Here is a 19,926-nt window from a genome sequence, read left to right on the forward strand (position 1 = left end):
ATACAATTGATCTACTGGGTTAATCAAATTAGTCAGTTATGACTTTAAGCTCTTATTTTGTGGATTGTGGATTTGTGGATTTTTGGGATTTTGTGGTTGTATTGGAAATAATAACCAGCTGAAACGGAAATATTAGAATCAGTCTTATCCACAGCTTCAACAAACATCTGCTCAGTCACTAACTTACCGCTAATTCAATCAGCGAGATATATCTCAATCAACACCACATCATTTCATATTTCATAATATGTATAATGTATCAAGAAATCAAATTTGGTTGTTGTGCAGCAGTGTTACTGTAAACTACCACCAAGTCAGATATTCACCATTGCCAAAAAAACTGTGTGACTGTTTGGTGATGAAAATTTAGATTTTCTTTTGTGAAAATTATGTAGAGCACTAAAGCGTTATGGTGAAAGGCTGGGTGCCTTGACTTGGCCTTCCTCTTCCATCTACAATAAACGATTAAAGAAATCAGCCAAAATTGTGGCTATTTTGTTAATAGAAAACACTACTGCAGTGTGAGATTTAGATGAAGTACAGCAGTTGGTGACAGTGTGTACTGGTTCATAATGTCATAATGCACCACATTTGATTTAAGCTGCCAAGAGGGTGAAATGGTTATGAAAGTCTGGGCTTTGATAATGAATAGTGCATTTGAAAGTACACACAGTACTTTCCTCAAATTTTAGAGTTTCCCGCCAATCAGATTTTTCCTAGTTTTCTCTGTACTAACTTATTTTATGATGCTTGTAATCACCAATACCTTGTTGAAAAAGTTTCTTCCAGTTTCTTATCTTATTTAAAAGCAACTGATGACAGTCCACACTGTACACTGTAAAATGCTGAGCTATAGTTTGTGTGTACTCTGGACATAATAGCCTGGGGTCATGAGGATTTCTGCACAGATGACTGGGGAGATAATTGACTTTGGAGCAAGTCTCAGCTGTGGTTTTGTCAGGCATTAGACGGGAACTGAATGTGGTAAAGAGCAGTTGGATGAGGAGTTTGTGACATGTTACAGCACAGTATGGCACACACACAAAATATGCAAAAACCCTGTTTAACTCAGCCATTTAAGTCTGACACATCCTGCAAGACTTGCCAAGTCTGAAATCATTTTTACAGTGTATGAAAATATGTGTCGGAAGAAATAACTGCCTTGAGAACAAAACCAATCAACCCAAGTTACCTCGTACCATAACACAAAAAACCCCAAAACAAAACAAAAATATAATTTGGTTGAGAATTATCTTTTTTTGGCTGGGCACTTTTTATTAGCATAGATGTTATGGACATTAAATTATTAATGCAGACAGCATTATAATAACTCGTATTGTCTTATTGCCTTTTAAAAAATGATTTATTTTACCCCAAAATGACCTATAACCCATAGATTTATATAATTGTGGCTAGAGTCCATAAAAGGTTTTGACATGAGACTATGTAGCGCCGTGTCCCTTGCAGAAACTGTATAAATCGAACTAAATAGATGTTTGTGCAAAGCAAGAACAGTCAAGATAAAAGACTTTGCTGACATTCAGAGGGAATAAGTCCCCATGTTGTGAGAATATCATCTCAAGTTTATCAGTGTTTTAGAAGCAAGTTAACATGTATAAAATATGATCCCATTACATTTACCATTTACATTTAAGAAAGACAGGATGAACAAGGATATTTTCCTCTTTGGTTCCACATATTTAGGTTGGGAAGGGACATTTAAACCTGTCATGTACATGCTCAAACTGTAGTTTAAAAACTGTATGTACGGTGTGCAGTTTAAATGATGACCGATTGTAATGTATTATATGGTTTTAAAATCAGCTCTTTTTGATTTATAATATCATGGTATTATTTTCATTTTTGGATGATAGATATGATGAACATCTGTATATCTTTTTCTGACATTCTCGCTGTTCTGCACAGTCACAATGTTGGAGTCATAAACCTATCATTAGTCATCATTAATCCCCGGATCTCTCTTTAAACTGGCTGCTCTGCAGTCTACCCTGGAGGTATTACATTGCCCATAACTACCCTTGGCTTTTAGGCTATGACAGAAATTATGACCTTAATAAAGTCGACTTTGCAATATTTGCATGCATAAGCATCTTACAACTGATACAAAAAGACTGTCTGGCTCTGTTTTAGGGCTCCCTTTGGTCGTCTCTTGGCAGGCAGTGGTTGTCTTCATGACTTAACAGGCTGTCAAAGTGACTCAAAAATGCTTTAAGAATAAAGTCCAACTGGCCAGTTCAGAAGTGCCACTTGTAGTTTACCTTCCTAATGTAAAAACTGTAGCATTATATATGGTGAGATCCCTTTTGTTGCCCCAATGGGAGTCTTTGTATTCATCACTTTTAAAATCCAACAAAAACACTATGGGTTAACCAAGCTGTGTAGTAGTCAGGTAAACTTTTCATGTTTACACCCAAATAATGACTCAAACTGCCCGTAAGTCAGTTCACCTTTAAACTGCGGCTACATCTCTCTTTTTCTCTGATGGCAGATGTCAACTGCATCGCAGACTATCATAAAGATGAAGTGACGGTGTGCTATTTTCAGGGTTCTGGCTCTGTTTATTTCTTGGCGACTAGACATAAAAACAAACAGCCTGCAATGTAACTTAAATCTCATGATAAATCCTTCAGCAGGGTAAGTGTAGCTGAATGTGGCTGGTGTTTATCCTTCTCATCGTAACATTGTTGATAAATGTCACAGTCGCAAAACAAAGAATGCTGGTCTGCATGATCTCCAAAAATTGTTGTTTATGGCCCCCTGTTGGATAACAAGGAAATAGAGACTTTTGTGATATTTAATAGTGTGTGTACCATCATATACTGACATATTTTTTTGGGTTTTGTTTTGTTAGAGACGCATAGGACTAAACTAGCAGCAGTGTCTTCTTTACATGTGTGAATCAAAAATATTTCTTTGTAGAATTTTTTCCATCACAGGCTTATACTGACAGAAACCAATAGTTATCCAAAAATGTAAGTATAAGTACTTTAAGATTGCCTGGGATACTGCATGAGTAACCATACGGGTTCAAAAATCACAGTTAAAGGCTGAAGTAAATTTAAAGAAATAATTTTAAAACCATAATATATATATAATAACCTAATAATTTGGTGTATGTGAAATACCTTTGTTGTATCAAACATGTCCATGTCTGTTATGTTCTTTGCTTTATACTTAATTGTATTTTTTACTATGTTATATTTTAATTTCTATTATTCTCTGTCTTTTTTCTGTGAGTAATTTTCTGTCCTGGATCTTTCCCGTCCATCGCCACATAGTCATTTTCAAGCTTTGTGGGCTTTATCTGGTTGAATAAAGGCTGTATAAAACCAATAGAACCATAGTGGGATGAAACTGGTGAAACTGGTCATTTACAGGTGCTGAAGGTCATTTAGAAGCTCATCTGTGTTTCTCTTAGGTAACATGACATGACATTTTAAGGCATCCATTTGGAGTGGCTTTACTTTATGCTCTATTTGTGTTATATTTACGTTCTAACCAGGATAAAGGCCCATCATTATAATTCAGTAAAGAAAGAACAACCTTTATCAACTCATATAAAATGAGGGAATAAATGTAAATTTGCACAAAATATTATTTGTTTAACAGCAACACTTACATAAATCCACCGCAGGTTTTTCATCTCTCAGTGAGAATTTGAGGGGTGGGGCCTGTATGCCCGCTGGCAGTGCTGGGGTTTGGATGCAAATATCACGGCTTTGTAACTCTACTTGCCTGAGTTGGATGCAGTTCGACGCTCCAAAGTGGATTTAAAAAGCGCAACTGACAGGAGCTTCAGTGCACACACGCGTCCTGACTTAAGAAGACCAAATAAAAAAGTCTGAGTGACTTATGTCATCGGAATATATATTTTTTATCCATATACTCTCTTACTGGAGGAATTTATTTTGAATCCATTGCACAATTTCTCTCTTGTGCATCCTCTACACAGCCTGTTGAGAAGTTACCTCGACTGGCAGATGTGAAAGAAAATGAAATCATATGTCTTTTTAAATGATTACAGAGAAAGGTTGCATGGGGGTATCCTGTAGGAGGAGTTCTTTGTGACCAAACAAGTAACGGATTTTCCCTTATAAAAAAGGAAATTGAGTCCGGACCGCTCAATGAACAGCATTATTCGGGAACCCCGATGTGCAGGTGGGTTTATAATTATTTTACATTTTATTCTTCGGATTATCTAATTCAAAGCTTTGGTTAGACTTTTATTTGATTTCTCATGAATAAATATCTTAATTTGGGGATAAACTTTGTTATATCGAATCTAGACCTTTGTTTATGTAAAGGTTACTTTATTGTACCCTAAACAAATAGAACACTTTCTTGTTTAAATATGTTCATTATTATTATTATTATTTCTTTATTTATTTATTTGTATGCGCATGAATATCCTAATACATTTTATGTTGCCATTTATAACATTTTTCCTGATTTAAACTTGACATTATCAGCCATCATGAGTGCTGATGTAACTTTTTCCTGAAATACATTATCAACCTTAATCAATATTTAACTAAATTAGTGTAATAATACTGAGAATTTATCTTGGCACATCACATTTTGACAGTTCTCCATAGTGGCTAAACTACACTTATACACTTATACACACACACACACACAAACATACACACACTGGCTCCATATCCTCTGGAGCTACACAAAGTTAAAGAGACAGGCAGGGAGGGATTTAGAAAAACAACAGGACAGTGACGTGACAGCAGAGATGCTGGACTGTGGGCAGGTGGTGATCTGCATCTGATTTTCCTTCTCCCTGAAGAGCAGTGCAATGCATACAGCTGTAATCCAGCATGGTGTGCAAGCCTGCGAGACAAAGCTGAACCGTGCTCAACTGAGCTGCACAAGATCCAACCTCTGACTGCTGGAGCTGTGCAGCCTTTAGTCCTACATGAAAAAAAAACTCAAAGAGAGTCTGGTGGTGGTTTGATTTGAAGCCGACGAAGTCCCTCTCAACTCTGAGTGTTGGGTGTGTGTGTTTAAACTGCACATTTGACCTTTCATTGCCCAAACTCTTTAAACTGCAGAGCAGAGGAAATGATTACTAAAATGGTTGAGGCTTCTGGGGGTGCTGATGGTGCAGCCAGGTGTTTCACTACACTCTGCAGATCGCTAAACTGGACAGGCTACTTATCATCTACAGATTTAGATTAAAAGGTGTTGAGAGCATGGGTGCATGCATAAGGATGATGATGACTCTGGCTATGTTTTTCTTACAAAAGCCTCAGTCAGCACCTCATTACCCTATTCCTTCTTCCTTTTCTGTTGCATCATTTCTGTTTTCTTTTTCTCTTTCTGTTTTTATTATGGGCTAAGTTGGCTCGTACCGCTAGAACTTATGGCTTGGATATACAAATAAAGGATTTCACAAATCAAAATTAATTGAAAATGAATGGTCACTATGAGTGGGTGAAATTACCCACAAATTCCTGTTATTTTGTTTGTTGCACACGAGCAGCCAATTTTTGGCCGCAAAATGTGCTAATTTAAAAGCCAGAATTTACCGCTAAGTCTACTTTTGGAGTCCATGTTGCAGATGCAACTTAAAAACAATTTTATTTTGAGGTCAGTGTGGGGCCAGATGAACAGGGATATGTTGGCTGTAACATTTTGGTAATTCCCATGTGAGGAGGAGAAGATGTTTTGCTTTTTACACATACAATGAAATCTCTGAAGGTTGTGCCATTTTTTATCCTTTCTTTGCCTTCTCTCTTGCCTTCTTCCCCCTTTGCGCATTGCAATGCCAGTTACTTTCCTCCCATAACAGACTTAGTTTGTGTGTGATTGAGACATTTTGCCACAAAGCCAGTAGGTTCAGTCACAGGCACAAAGTTCATCGACAGGTTGCATTTGTAACTCTGAGCTCAGAGTTGTGGCACCTTCTCGAGTTCAATAAATTCCCAGTGTGGGAGCTCCCTTTCAGTGCTTGAATAATTGATAAATCAAACTTAGGACTTACAAAAGAGGGCAATTTAATCTCCTGACTATTTGATGAGAGGGGCTTAGTTTCACTGGGCTCAGCTGAATGTGGCTGATGGCGAGGAAAGGCACTCAGTTAAATGGATGAGGGAGCAGAGACAGAAAACTTTCAAAACACGCAGGTGCCACAGTTGCCTGGTGAGATGACTGTGATGTGGCATGTTAAAAAAGGGCCTTGCAATGTAGACGGGCTAAGACCACAACAATTAGTTTTCTCAGTTAACAGCCCAATCCTGTCTCTTATCTCCATGCTGTGTGAGAGCAGATATGGATGGGCTGAGGTGGGCTTTTGGCAGGTTGCACAGAGTCGTGGGAGTGCTGGGTTATGAAAGAGTCTCTGGCACATGTCTTGAATTACTCAGTTCTGGAAAGGTTGTGTTCTGAGTGATCCAGAGACTTAGCATGTCCTACTCTCCAATCATCACTCTCTCAAGTAACCAACAGGTGCTACATATGACTGGCTGCGCCACTTTTTTGGCTCTATCCTGTAAATATGACTTTAGCTGGGAGGTGTCAGTGACATCGTGAGTCATTAAGTGTTAAGAAGTAAATAAACTTACTCGTGGGGAAGAGAGTCTGTAGTGTTTCCCAATTAGGAGAGGATACAAGTACCCCTGTCCTCTCTTAGGTGTGGAGAAATGCGATGGAATTGTTATGATTGGAAAAGGAACTTATTTTTTTCTGAAAATGAGTGAGAAATTCTGTATCGCATGTGTGTTTGTGTTATTATACTGACTCATTCAGCACCAGCAGGCTTCAACAGATGCCTCAACTTAACAGTTCTACGAAACGCCATTTAGCTTAAAAAATTAATCACATCAAGTTAATGTTTCACAATTGTAGAGATTGTTTTCCTTCAATTTAGCGCTGAAATAGTGTACAGCTTCTCACAAAACAAGGTGTCATTATCATGGGGACTGCAAATCAATCTACATTTATTTGTGCTTGTTTGCATCAAAAGTACAATGAAAAATGGATGTGATTTTTTAGAATTATTTTAAAGATTGTATTTAATTGTTATTTCTGGCATCACGGATAACTCCTATTCTGGATCCTCAAAATGTTTGGGGTCAGTCTGGCTAATATCGTGAAATCTGAAATGATTTTGTCCTTTTTGATTTATACTGCAACAAATAATTTAATGTTGCCTGCAGGAATGTTTAGACGCACCAAATGGCATTGTCCTTAGTGTGATTCAGAGCCACAACTAACTCAACAGCCAAATATGGTCCTGTTATCCTTTATTGAGCTGCGAGGGAGGACCTCCCATTGCTCAGATCCTAACATGTTCTGTGTGTCCTCTTCACACAAGAGCTGTAAATACAGGCAGCGTATGACACTATCTAAAAAAGATCTCAGCACCAAATATGAAAAAGGCCTTCAGTGCGAGTGTGTGTTGCATTTCCCATAGAGAGTTGAATTCACTGTATTTTTTTAAAGGGATAAAGATGCTCAGTTCATCATCAAGTCCAAAAACAGCTTAAAATACTCTGACGTGTTTGTGCTTTTTAGCTTCCTTGTTCCATGACTGACCATTTGAGTTAGACATTCTTGAGTTTAGTTCTTTACATTACAGAGATTTCTGTATGTATAATATGTATAACTCTTGAATAAATGCAGTTTAGGCAAATAATATATAATTGATGCATTGGGTTAAAATTTAATGTTGCAGGTTTGAGTATATAAATGTGTTGATAGCACACTGATATTATTCTGTTACTAGTGAAATAACAGATTAAAGGAATAGTTTGACATTTTGGTAAAAAGACATATTCTCTTTCTTGCTGAGAGTTACCTGAGAAGATTGTTACTACTCTTATACAGTATCTATACAATAAATATAAAGCCACATCCAGCAGCGGGTTAGCTTAGCTTACCTTAAAGACAGGAGGTAAAGATAACAAAATTTGCCTACCAGCACATTCAAGGCTAAAGCTGTACAAAAACTTAGGAAAAAGTCTTAGTCTTTATGCTAAGCTAAGCTAATCAGCTGCTTGTAGCTTTATGTAGGTATTGAGCTTCTCATCTAACTCTCAGCAAGAAAGCAAATAAGGCTTAATAAGGTAGGTAAGGTAATAATTACCCAAAATATCTATTTCTTTAAAGTTTCCTGTTAATAACTCTTCTCCTTAACCCACTCCCCAAATTTATGTCTTCTCTGCATCCTTTTTTTCTCAGCAGGTCCTGGTACAAGCAGATGCGTTGTCGCACATATTCAAGAACCAGCATCCATCTAAATTCAATCTTTCCTTCCCCTTATTTTAGTGCCTCCTTAGAGCATCTTTAATAAGATACATGCCCACGACCTCAGGCACTCAGTCATAGCAAACCCTCTTCAAACAGCGGGTCCCCTGCTTCCCTGCCATAATCACCCCAAGCTTCATGGGTTGAGCCACCAGAAGTTCGACAATCTCCTCTCCATTCTCTCCTCCTCTTTATCCTTCGCTCAAACCCCTCAACCTCCCCCTCCCCTGTCCATCCTACAACCCTACTCTGTCCACTCCCTTGCCAGTACTATCACCAGCGTGATGGCTTGTTGTGCCTCAGGCTTGTTTGGACTTGCAACCACAGCATCACCCTCCACTACACAGACTTGCGGACGCAGCAGCCACTAGAGTGAAAGATACAGAGAGACAGAGGGGGGGAAAGGGAGAGACAGACAGAGAAAGAGAGCAGTGCCACAGGAGAGAGGAGGGATCATCTCTCCCAGCAGCAGAGGGATTCACCTGTCATACAGAGGAAGGGCCCCCCCCCCACCTTATCCATCTGGTCGCAGGGGGGGACCCTGCGTGGCCAGTAAGGCAACAGGGACTATGCAGCTGGGACTGGTGGCGCTGGCAATGGTCTTCCTCAGCTCCATGGGTCACGGCGATGCTCTTAAGCTCTCCAAGGCGAGAAGGCAGAGACGGGGTAAATTCTCTCTTTCTCAGCTTGTTTTTAACTCTTTTTTTCCTTTTTCTTCAGCGATGCTGTCTTTCGTTTCTGTGGTCTGAGTCACAGTGGTGTCTTATAAACATTTAACAAGCAAAGTAAAGATAACATTTTGTTTATTTTCTCATCATTCTTATTTGTTTTTCCTAGGCGGGTTATGTTAGGTTCAGTGTTTCCCCTGAATGGCTCTTCTTTCTTCCTCCTTTTAAGATTATGTCTCTCTAAGTTTATGTAAAACTTTTATGGGTATTAGGATTGTTTATAGAAGGGGTTTTGTTGGATTCGCCCTCAAAGCCATCACTCTTTTTGTGTCTGGCTCTGTGGGCACATAATGGAATGAGTACCTGACAGTTCTAAGCTCTCAATTGGACCGTGCTGCCGGTGTTGTTGTAAGCATTTTTCTGACCTCACGCAACCACAAAGATGGTGCTCAGGCTGACTTGCAGTATATCTCTGGCCTCTGAGCCTCAGTGCTGGTGTTACTGTCAGCTTTGAAATAATTCTTCCTTTACACACAAGGAGCTTTCAGCCAATGCCAGCCTCAACCCCAACCTCTGTGAACCAGAATTCATATAATACCATGACTGGCCACAGTAACAGATGTGGTGTTATTGAAATCACACACTGGTAATGAAGAACTATTTGTGACTGTTGTTTGTGTCATAAAAATAGAATAGTTTTTAGCTGCGACCAGCAGCTCTAGCTTGGTCTGTCTGTCAGTCGGTTGGTCAGTTGGTTGGTCCACAAAGATTTCCCCACCCTTTGGCAGCGATAGTTTTCACCCTTAGAGGCTGAAAATTTGGCATTAAGGTCAAGTGTGTGTGTGTGAGAATGCATGGGTGCGTGGGTGCATGTGCGTACGTGGTTGTAGCTAGCGCAAATTTGCGCTTGCTACAATATATACTCTCACATATACATGCACAATGACCTTAAACGCATGTGCCATTGTAATGAAGACAGATGGATTGAAGTCACTCACCATATACATGAGCGCCCTCTACAGCATCACAGTCAGTTGAGGCTTTTGCCCTCCAGATATGGAAGGGGTCTGCAGATTAAACCTCTTGTTAGGCAAGAAGCTAACGACAGAGGGACTAACTTTCTTCTGCTTTCTTTGGTCCACCTATGAATGAACCATTATAGAGGAGAGAAGCTCATGTTGTTCGTCATGCTTCAGACAGCACAAACTCTTTCATTTTCAATCCACCACGTCACCCAGAAACAGTTTACACCACCACATTCTCAAATTCACACACTACCCTCTGTTAAGATTACACCTCAGGGCCATTATTGCTTTTTTTCCCATCATTAGTGATAGTGGGCAATAAGACCTGGCTGTAATTGTTGCATTTGAGGTTACTGTGACTTACACATGGTGTAATATGTTCATGGGTGAACCCTTTTAACATTTTTACCATCCAACTTATCTCTGAGAGGCAGGACGGTAGATGGATTGCTATGTGAGAGAATGCATGTTTAGAGCTGATACAGTACAGGACTGTAAATCAACTCCAATGACTGGTTTTGTCTCTGAATGCCTCCCAGAAAAAGGATGTGCACTCTGACACAATTTTCTAGAAATTATTTAGATTAGTACTTGTGTGCCTTTTCCTTTTTGGAAGATGAGGAAATTAGATTAATGTCTGAGTCTGGGATTACAGGGAAGTGAAGTCTGTGCATGCTAGACTTACTGTTGAAAATCACTGGCAGTATTCAATTCTCGGTCTGACCCCAGTTGAAGGCCCTGTGTGATGTTAGTTGACTGATTTTGACTGGCTCTTGGTCGGCTGTCAACCCAAATTACCCGGGTTTCTCCAAATGAAAATCTGTTAAGGATCTCCGGCAAGCAGTTTGAAGTAAACAGTGAGTAACTGTGCAAACAAAGATGTTTGGCCTTGGCCCTGGTTAGATTATGCTCCAAGCATTAACCCTTGTTGAAGTGATAGTGAAGTGCTGGAAGGTGTATGGCTGGATCTGTGGAGATGGCAGTAAAATATTAAAGTTCCCTGATGTTTTTCTCATCAGCAGAATTTTGAACTTTTTATTTCCTCATTTAAATGAATATCTTTCGGGAAACAATGCATCTTGTTATGTGAAGGTACACTTTGCTGTTCTGTTACCTCAACTACCTCAACCTGACCCAACCTGGTCCTTTTCTCTCTGTTTCCACAGTTAGTACAGAGGGGCCACCATCTTGCCCCAAAGGCTGTGAGCGATGCTCTGAGTTTAATGGCTGCATTAAATGTAAGCCCAAGCTCTTCATCTTCCTGGAGCGCAATGACATCCGCCAGATAGGCGTGTGCCTCGCCTCCTGCCCCATGGGATACTTTGGCATGAGGAACCCAGAAGGCAACAACAGATGCACCCGTGAGTTTTGCTTTGTGCTGTAGACTCAGTGGGCACATTAGATTTGTAGATACACATCTGGAATCTTCCAAATACATTCAGGCTCGAGCTAACTTGTTGGCAAGAGCCCAGTCTTTAATAATCCACACAGCTGATGTCAAATCAAGCCTGTAGAAGTGTAAACGATCTGTTTATCTCTGGCTCATCATCTCCTGTTTATGTACAATGTGGGGGTATTTTGAGGAGCAAAGGGATATCCTGCTAGTTTCTTTGTCTTGTGTATCTTTTCTATATATTTCCACATTGCTGCACCGCTTGGTTTGTTTGATGAAGACCTAAAATAATAATGCAGATAATAGGGATCAAACCTTAATCAGTAATTACCAATTTGCCATATCCTTTATTCTCCTATGTAATTTCATACTGCCTCAACCTTTTTTAATAATATGTGCTCTTATTTTTCATGTTTGTGAGTGAATAAGATGTACCCCTTATTATTAAATGCACACTAACCAGATGCAAGTGCCCAATAATAAGTAAATATAAGTGACCACTTGATGAAATCCTTATGTTGTTGCTATTTATCCCTGTGGAAAAGGGCACAAAAATAGCCACCGAATCCAGGAAAGTATTTGCTGAACTGGAGGAAAGTCAGTAGAATTTTTTAATTGAACTGTTCTTCATTATGGTTACAGGCAGGTTTGGCTCATTTGGAAGGTGGGTGAAAGGGTGGCCACACTCACGGTATTTACCAAACTTACTTACTTAGTTGGTTCTGGTGGCACCAGTCCCGTACTTTTGGCTGAGGAGCGCCAGCACCTCTGTCTGTTGTCTGTTTCCCCTTACGTGTGGGCAGAAAACAGGATTGGAACAGAATCCCAACAAAAACAATTCTAATGCATTGTTGTTTGTCTGTTTTTGTGAGAGGATGTCTGTGTTTTTTTATTTGGCCCTCATTTGCAGGGTTCATGCCAGGCCACAATCCATGTTTGTTATGCTTCCACTTTTACACATATTCTTATTCTGATACAACCTTACTAACTGTATCATATACAGTACATATATACATATATAGTCTCTTATAGTATATTTTAATGTGAGCAGGTCTAAAATTACTATTGATTATTCTTTGCATAGTAAAACATTTATTACCTCAGTAATTAACTCAAATTGTTACCTCAAGTTTAATGCCATTCAATGACATTCATGGCTTCAAGTTAGTTGTAGGTGTAGATGTTTGGTGGGCAACTGCAGTGCTCACAGCCTGTAGTGATTTTCTGCCACAGGAAGAAATATGCAGCCTATTTTACTCTTTTAAGATGTTTTTCACATGTGTCAGATGTGCTAAATAATGTTTTCTCTCAAGTTTGCATAACCCCAAAGCAGATAAAACTCACAACTCTGGTTATGCTGATGCAATATTTTCTGATTTTTAGATTTTAGATTTAATCTAGAACAGGAGCTTTCATTTTCATTCTAGACTTTTTTGTTTGAGCCCTGTGTTTTACAGCCCTTACACTGCGAGGTAGACAACACAATCTGTATCATATTTTAAATTAACAGTATATATTATTTTACTTGTGAGGTTTGTTGGATCAGTGCAAATTATTCAATTGGAAGATTTTGATATTTTTATCAAAATGTTAGTTAATTTGCAACAAATTCAACCACATGTGTTGCAGCATTCTTTCATTGTCCTGGTTTGTTGCAGAAAAGGCAAAAAAAATTCCTACAAATTCTTTTCTGAGGCCCTTCGTGGCTAACCTGGGTTATTATCCAATCATCTGACTTTATACATGTCATCCCAGAATGTCTTATTAGCAACATTTGTCTTACATTATAGGACTACAAACGTCAGTACTGTCAAATTTAGCTGGCAGGGGCTTAAAAATAGTAATTTGGAGCATGAGGCAAGAACATTAAGATCCCAGTGAGGATTCTGTGTTAGAACATTTCCGATCTTGACCAGATGCAGAGTAGACATTCTTAAATTTAGTACACATAGATACAGGGAGTCTAGATATTAATATATTTCCTATATAAAAATATTAGCAAACATTTCCACATTTCCACCCTTTTCTCCACTGTCTTTATTGAGAAAAATGAAAGTGCCTTTCAAGTTTTTTGGAGTCTTTTAAGTTGTCTGGTTTTCATCCTCCTGTATTTGTTATTAACCAAATGTCAAGAAGTTGTTTGTTGTCGAATTTGGAGTTAATGATTTTTTAATTTAAAGAGTCTGAGGTGTGGAGAAACTTGCTCTTAAGAAGACCAGTCATACAGTCCTGGCTATACTTATTCAGGCCCATATTCCACCCATTCCAAAAAAACAAAGCCTGTGGTACATGTGTTTTTAAGAAAAGAGTGCTACTCCCCCTAAATAGACCCTGTGTTGTTTAATCACTAATAAATCTCTAAGAGGAAATAAAATTCAAGTTCCTCTTGTCCTCTCTCTGGAGAACCCTTAGCTCTTTTCAGCCAAAACATCCAATGAATATTCCATTAAAAGAGTAGAAATTTCTGTCTTTTCACTAGAGATTTTTGTGTTTCCACTACAAATTTTCTAGAAAGTTGTGTCCTTGACACAACTTTGAAGTCAATAAAATAAACACTCACCAGACTCAATGTGACTTGAACTGATTTGATACTTTCATTTGATCCTCTCTTTTTGTCTTTCAGAATGTAAAATAGACAATTGTGAAGCGTGTTTCAATCGCAATTTTTGCACAAAATGTAAGGAGGGCTTGTATTCACACAGTGGGCGATGTTATGTCAGCTGCCCTCCAGACCAGCGCACCGCCAATGACACAATGGAGTGTGTCGGTGAGTGACCCTTAATCTTTAACCTTAACTGTTTACTAATATCAAAGCCATACCATGTCTTACAGCTCCTGTAATTAACCAGAAAGTATTATTTAAGTGTGTTTTACTTACAGAAACAGCCCATAGGTGTGAGCCACATGTCGACTCAACTTTTATTATCACTTCATCTGAGCAGCCAACTATGCTCAATCGTCTGGCCTGGAAAAGAGGCAGTGAATTCTTGAAAAAAAAAAATCACAAGATCTCTTCATCTTTACTTTTTGTTCTTTTTCGTTTCTTCTTTTTTTGTTGTTGAAAATAATTCTTTAATAGGTTAGAAACGACAGCATTAACAGTGAAACACAAGCATCTTGGCTCAGTGTGACAAATACTTGGAGCCTTGATCTGACTTTTTTTGCACCAGTTGTTGTTGCTAACTTGACCCTGCTGGTTCACCAAGACTACACTAACATGACCCTGAAAACTTGCCTTTGCTGTGACCACAGCATAGTTAATACCAATACGCTTTGGTATATTTGCAGGTCTTTGCAACCTTCTCCATCTGTCCCTCACTAGTCAAAAAACAAAAAAGATAAAATTGCTTTCAGATTTGGAAATCACTTAAACTCATTATTCTGAGCTAAAACTGCTGAGCTGTAAAAAGCAGACAGGAAGGCTGTGAAACAAATGTGAGATGTTGGAGCTGTGGACAATTCACTCACTAGCTCAATCTTTGTCATGTTTTTTTTTAACCCAGGTCAGCGTACTGCAGAGTGCGAACTGGCCGAGTGGAGCCAATGGGGTTCCTGCATGAAGAAGAACAAAACATGTGGATTTAAGAAAGGCTCGCAGTCTCGGGTTCGTGTGCCTCTTCCGCAGGTCCACAGTCCAGACACCTCCCCGGCCTTTGTACCCTCACAGACCTGTGTTCCACAGACAGAGAGAAGGAAGTGCATTGTGACCAAGACGCCCTGTGTTAGAGGTAAACAAAAATACACATAATGTACAGAAAACACATACACTGAGGAGAAAATTACATGCATATACTTCTGATTCAAAATAAAATAATATTATAATCAGATAATAGTACGCAGATTACAGATGAACAAGCAATAAAATCCATGTGCTTCATGAAATGCCTCCACCAGTTATTATGATGACTGATGGAACCATTACTCAACATCCGACAGCCTGTATTCCTGCCAGTGTGTCTGTGACCCGCAGCGTGTTGATTGGGTTTGGTTTGGCTGAGCTCACAGAAGGATACAGAATCTCTTGACTTCTCAGCATGTAAACAATAAACTCCATCAGTGAGCCAAGCAGATGAAGGGCGGGCATTACGCACTGCAAAGCTGGACAAGGATCAGAGCTAGAAAGAGCTATTTGTTCTGAAGACCGTTGAAGCGTGAGGTTTACACGTCCATGACATGTTTGCTTGGGCTCTTATCATCCACCCAGCATCTTGCTCTCCAGCAGGTTAACAGCCATTCTCACCAGTCAATGGCCATTATCAACTTTCTTAACAGATTGTTAGTCGCTCTTCAGCTAAGGCTAATAAATGACAAATCTTGCAGAGTTTATTGGATGAAAAGTGCAGCATAAACCCTAATGATCCCACTTATTTGCTTTAAACATTTTGTCCTTGGTCGTAAGGCAAATAAATAAAATATTTACCATCAATGTTGCTTGGATGACAAATCTTTTTGCTGTTGTTAAGCAGGTAATTTGAACTATAGCATTTGTTCTCCTGATCTGCAAAGGAATTAATATGAGAGAGTCATTAGCAAGTCCACAGCATGTCTTTGTGTTTAAATGTCACCATATAATAATCTGTTTGGCATTATGTGCCAAAGTTGGAAACGTACTTATTTACAAGGACTTAGAGAACTGTAAATGAGCAGTATTTAAAGCCATTATTGGACGGTGGCACGCTTAGGGGAGCAGGCAACATTGTGTAACAATATTTGCACGGTATTGGCAAGTGTACAGATGTTGCAACATGTAACAGATGATGTGCCTGGATATATGTGGGTAAACATGGAGGAGGCTTGCATATTCAAGCACTATCCTCTACTCTGGAACAGTTCCTTCAGGGCTATGAGTCAAAAGAACAGAACATGATCTGACATTGTCCCATATAGATCTGTGGTCATGTCTAGAGGGAAGGAGGCTTGTTATTGCTCAGTGAGGAGTGGGCTCTTTGTTGGACAGGCTGTGACAGCGTCATTTGAGAAATGAGAAGAAAATGTACTCTCTCTGACGCCTGAATCCTGGAATGAATCTCAGCCTTGGGTTTCCGAAGAATAATTAACTGTGAAATATTATAAACTTCCCAATAAAAACTGATATGTAGACTGCCAAAACATGGAGGACAGGTAGGTCATATCCGAAAGACAAGGATGACGTGAGATATGAGCTGATGAGTGGATTGTGAAATGGTCGACTGTTTATGTTAAGATTTTTAGTCCAGTTTTTCCTCTATTCTGCTGCTAAATACATTTGTATGAAAATAAGATACATACTGTACTACTGCCAAAAATGCACCGGCATGAATTTTCCTCTGTGAGGTAATTCATGGGTGATGGTACCATGAATTTGATGAACCAGTTCATGTGGGTAAACTCGGTATAAAAAGAGCGCAGCTGACGATTCATCTGTCAGAGTTGGCTGGCAGATTGTGGCTATATAAAACACCGGGGGCAGACCTTGTATAACATTAGTGATTTAGTGGTCTGCAGATCTCACGCTTTGTGTTGATTTGGCTGCAAATTTTCCCCCCTTTTCCTGCAGCTCTACAAAAGAGTCTCACGCGAAAACAGAATTTTCTGGATGTGTTATTGCATTTGTCAGGCAAAATTGTTTAGCTTGGATGGAGAGGAGGTACAATCAGGGCTGTCATAAACTGATGGAGTCCCCCTCTCTTGGCTCCATTAGTGATTTGTTAGAGAAGTAATTAAGTCCTTACACAGTAAACACATCAGCTCAGATGCTGCAGAGCATGTGAGGACCCTTTACTTCACTCTCGTTCATGGTGCCTCATTGATATAAATTGCAACTATTATTGTAATTTTAAGTGCTCTTTTAATAGTGTTCATAAAAGCTCAGACATATGTTTATTGATTCAAGACAACACATAAATGATGAACAGACATAGGATCGTCCTACAGGATTTGAGCCAACTCGCCAAATGATTTTGACAGTAATAGCTTGAAAAAAAAAGAGTTGTTCCTTTTTGTGTACTACTGTGTGGGACTGAGCCCTTTATTTTTCAGCTGAGAGTAAAGCAATTGTGACTCTGCATGGGTCTGCGGTCAGTAAATGTTTTTGTGTTAGGTCTATCCACATTCAACTACATTGACTCCAATTCATCACCGTATAATCATTTTTACTGGCTGGTGTGGAAACATGTTTTTGGTGAAATCTGAGAGAAATTGTACCTTTGGACTTTAAGTTTTTCACTTTGCACTTAAACCAAAAAATCATAACTGTTTGTACGGCAAGTTTAAAAACGCTGGGAGGGAAGTAAACACAGACCTACAGTTACAGTATTACTGCACAGCAGCAGACAAACATGGTGGCGCCATAAGCCTTGCTGTTGTCAACTGTGTAGTGAACACTGTCCAGCCATTGGCATGTGTTCACTCAGTTTCCAGGATGTGCAGAGACTCTCAATGCACAAGTTCATAACAAACATTCTCCAGCGTAACTACACTCCCTCAGATATACAAAACCGAATACTTTTGAGTGCTGCCTAAACAATGGCCATCTGACACTAGACACAATGTCCATTTCCACTTTGCGACAGCTCTTCACATCCTTATGGGCCATTATTGGGCCCTTGATGATAATCAACTCATTATGCCAGGAGTGATTTTAAAGTGATTTATGTGACAGAAAATTGTGTCACTTGACTGTCCTGAGTGCTCTTATAGTCTATGCATGTGTTGCATTTTAAATCAGCAGCAGAGCTAAGCTCTTTACTCTCCTAAATGTGGTATTTTTGTGGTTTGAGTTTGAGAACAAGACTGTGATGGATGTTTGTATTTAGAGAGCAATTATACTTTTAAATGTGCAGCAGGTGTGAATCCTTACGCAAAAGTACCAAGAGAGAGGAGGAGTGGGTTTAGTCAGACAAGGAAGTGAGTAGTTTTTGAAATTGAAATAGAAATTAGCAAGACTAAGATTTTACAGTCATGCTAGTGGCTCCATGAGGCTATACAGTGGTGTTTTGAGTTAAATACTAATGTCGGCATGCTAACATGCTCACTGTGACAAAGCTACCATGCTGATGTTTAGCAGTCATAAGGTTAAATATGTTCACCACATTAATCTGCCTTGTCAGCACGGTGACCTTCTGCAGTTAGTACTAAACACAAAGTACATCAGAGACGATTGGGAATGTCTATTTCACTCAAAAGCAAAAATGTGAACCTCATGGAAAACCAGAGGATCACCAGAATGAGTAGGATTCACACCTCTGGGGTCATGAATGAGGGCCATGAATGTCTGTACAAACTTGCATGCCAATTGATCCAACAGTTGCTTTAATATTTCAGTCCAGATCCTGTCCAGATTGCAGAAGTGGTAGACTGAGCGACTGATGTGGCTAGAAATAATTGGCTTGCAAATGTTTAGATGTATTATGTTCTCCTATTAGGTTTGATTATTATTCGCTGACTGCTTGTGGCATGCTGGTCACTGCCGTGCATATCCTGCCAGCATGGCTAAACATAGCATTATAATTCTTTACACTTGTTTTGCCTGTCTTGAAAACCACACAACCAAGTCCTGGTTCATCTACTCTCATCCCTCAGGAATCCATGTTTTTAATTTTGTTTAGCCAAGCGGAGGCACTTAAACATAGAACATCCGATGATGACAGATATCTTACAAGAGTTTATTTGAGAAATGGTCTAAAACATTAATCATATTTTCTGTGCATTCTCATTTCAGAGAAGAGTAAGGGAGACCGACAAGATGATACAAACAGGAGAGAGGGGGAGAATACACGTGGGCGAGGACGAGACAAGGATGGTAGTCGAGGAGGAGGAGGCGGAGGAGGAGGAGGTGGAGGAGATCAAAATGATTTTCCAGTGCTTTTCTTTTGTTTCATTCCAAAGAACATAAAAGGTACCCACAGACTAAACATTCATTTCTTACATATCACGTACAGGCCATGAGAAAATCATCTGCCACTCTTCACAACATTGAAACAAATGAAACGATTTGTGATTAAACTTCGGACTGGAACCAAATACACTCATAGACCAGAAGAGACTGAGAGACCTCATTCATTTTTCAAGGACTTTCCAGCTTTAGTTGCTCATTTGAAACAAAAGAATGTTCTTGTTCATGATGTGAAATAGGTCGGTCAGGCGACGAACCTTTCCAACACAATCTTTCAGAACGTGGCTTTGCGTCCAACAGTGATCCCTCACAGCTGGAATGAAAATCAAACAAGTTCTTCGAATAACACTAGCACTGAAAATCTCCGACTATGTCCATCTACTAAAAAGGGCTCAAAGAGGAAAGCCTTTTTGTGTTGCAGGCAATCCTCGTCTCTCTTGCATCTTCTTCAACGCATAGCAGCATTCATCCAGCATTCCTTATCAACTTTGTCTTGTCTGAGGGTGGGCTGTTGATGAGGCATTCTCTGTTCTTTCTCCACGCCCATTCCAGCAGCGATGGAGTTTTTAGGAAGACAGAGCTAGTTGTGATTGCTGGGAAGAGTGCGTGTTCCTGCTCTGGGCCTTTTTCTCCCTTCCCTCCTCCCTCTCACTCCCCTCCACCTGCTCTCCTTCCACCATCCACCTCCTC

General features: G+C 39.5%; 1 protein-coding gene across 1 annotated transcript in view; it reads left to right on the forward strand.

Annotated features, from left to right (window-relative positions):
- Positions 1-8,214: 8,214 nt before the first annotated feature.
- The window catches only part of rspo1 (R-spondin 1), a 13,611-nt gene continuing 1,899 nt past the window's right edge, over positions 8,215-19,926 (forward strand). Inside the window, exons 1-5 of the mRNA XM_035671681.1 lie at positions 8,215-8,943; positions 11,137-11,331; positions 13,987-14,130; positions 14,867-15,091; positions 19,063-19,176. Of these exons, the coding sequence (XP_035527574.1) occupies positions 8,847-8,943; positions 11,137-11,331; positions 13,987-14,130; positions 14,867-15,091; positions 19,063-19,176 (775 nt within the window). The 5' untranslated portion in view covers positions 8,215-8,846. The remainder of the gene's footprint in view (positions 8,944-11,136; positions 11,332-13,986; positions 14,131-14,866; positions 15,092-19,062; positions 19,177-19,926) is intronic.

Source organism: Morone saxatilis, unplaced genomic scaffold (genome assembly GCF_004916995.1).
Source record: "Morone saxatilis isolate NCDOM2014 unplaced genomic scaffold, NCSU_SB_2.0 Contig24, whole genome shotgun sequence".
Lineage (NCBI taxonomy): Eukaryota > Metazoa > Chordata > Actinopteri > Moronidae > Morone > Morone saxatilis.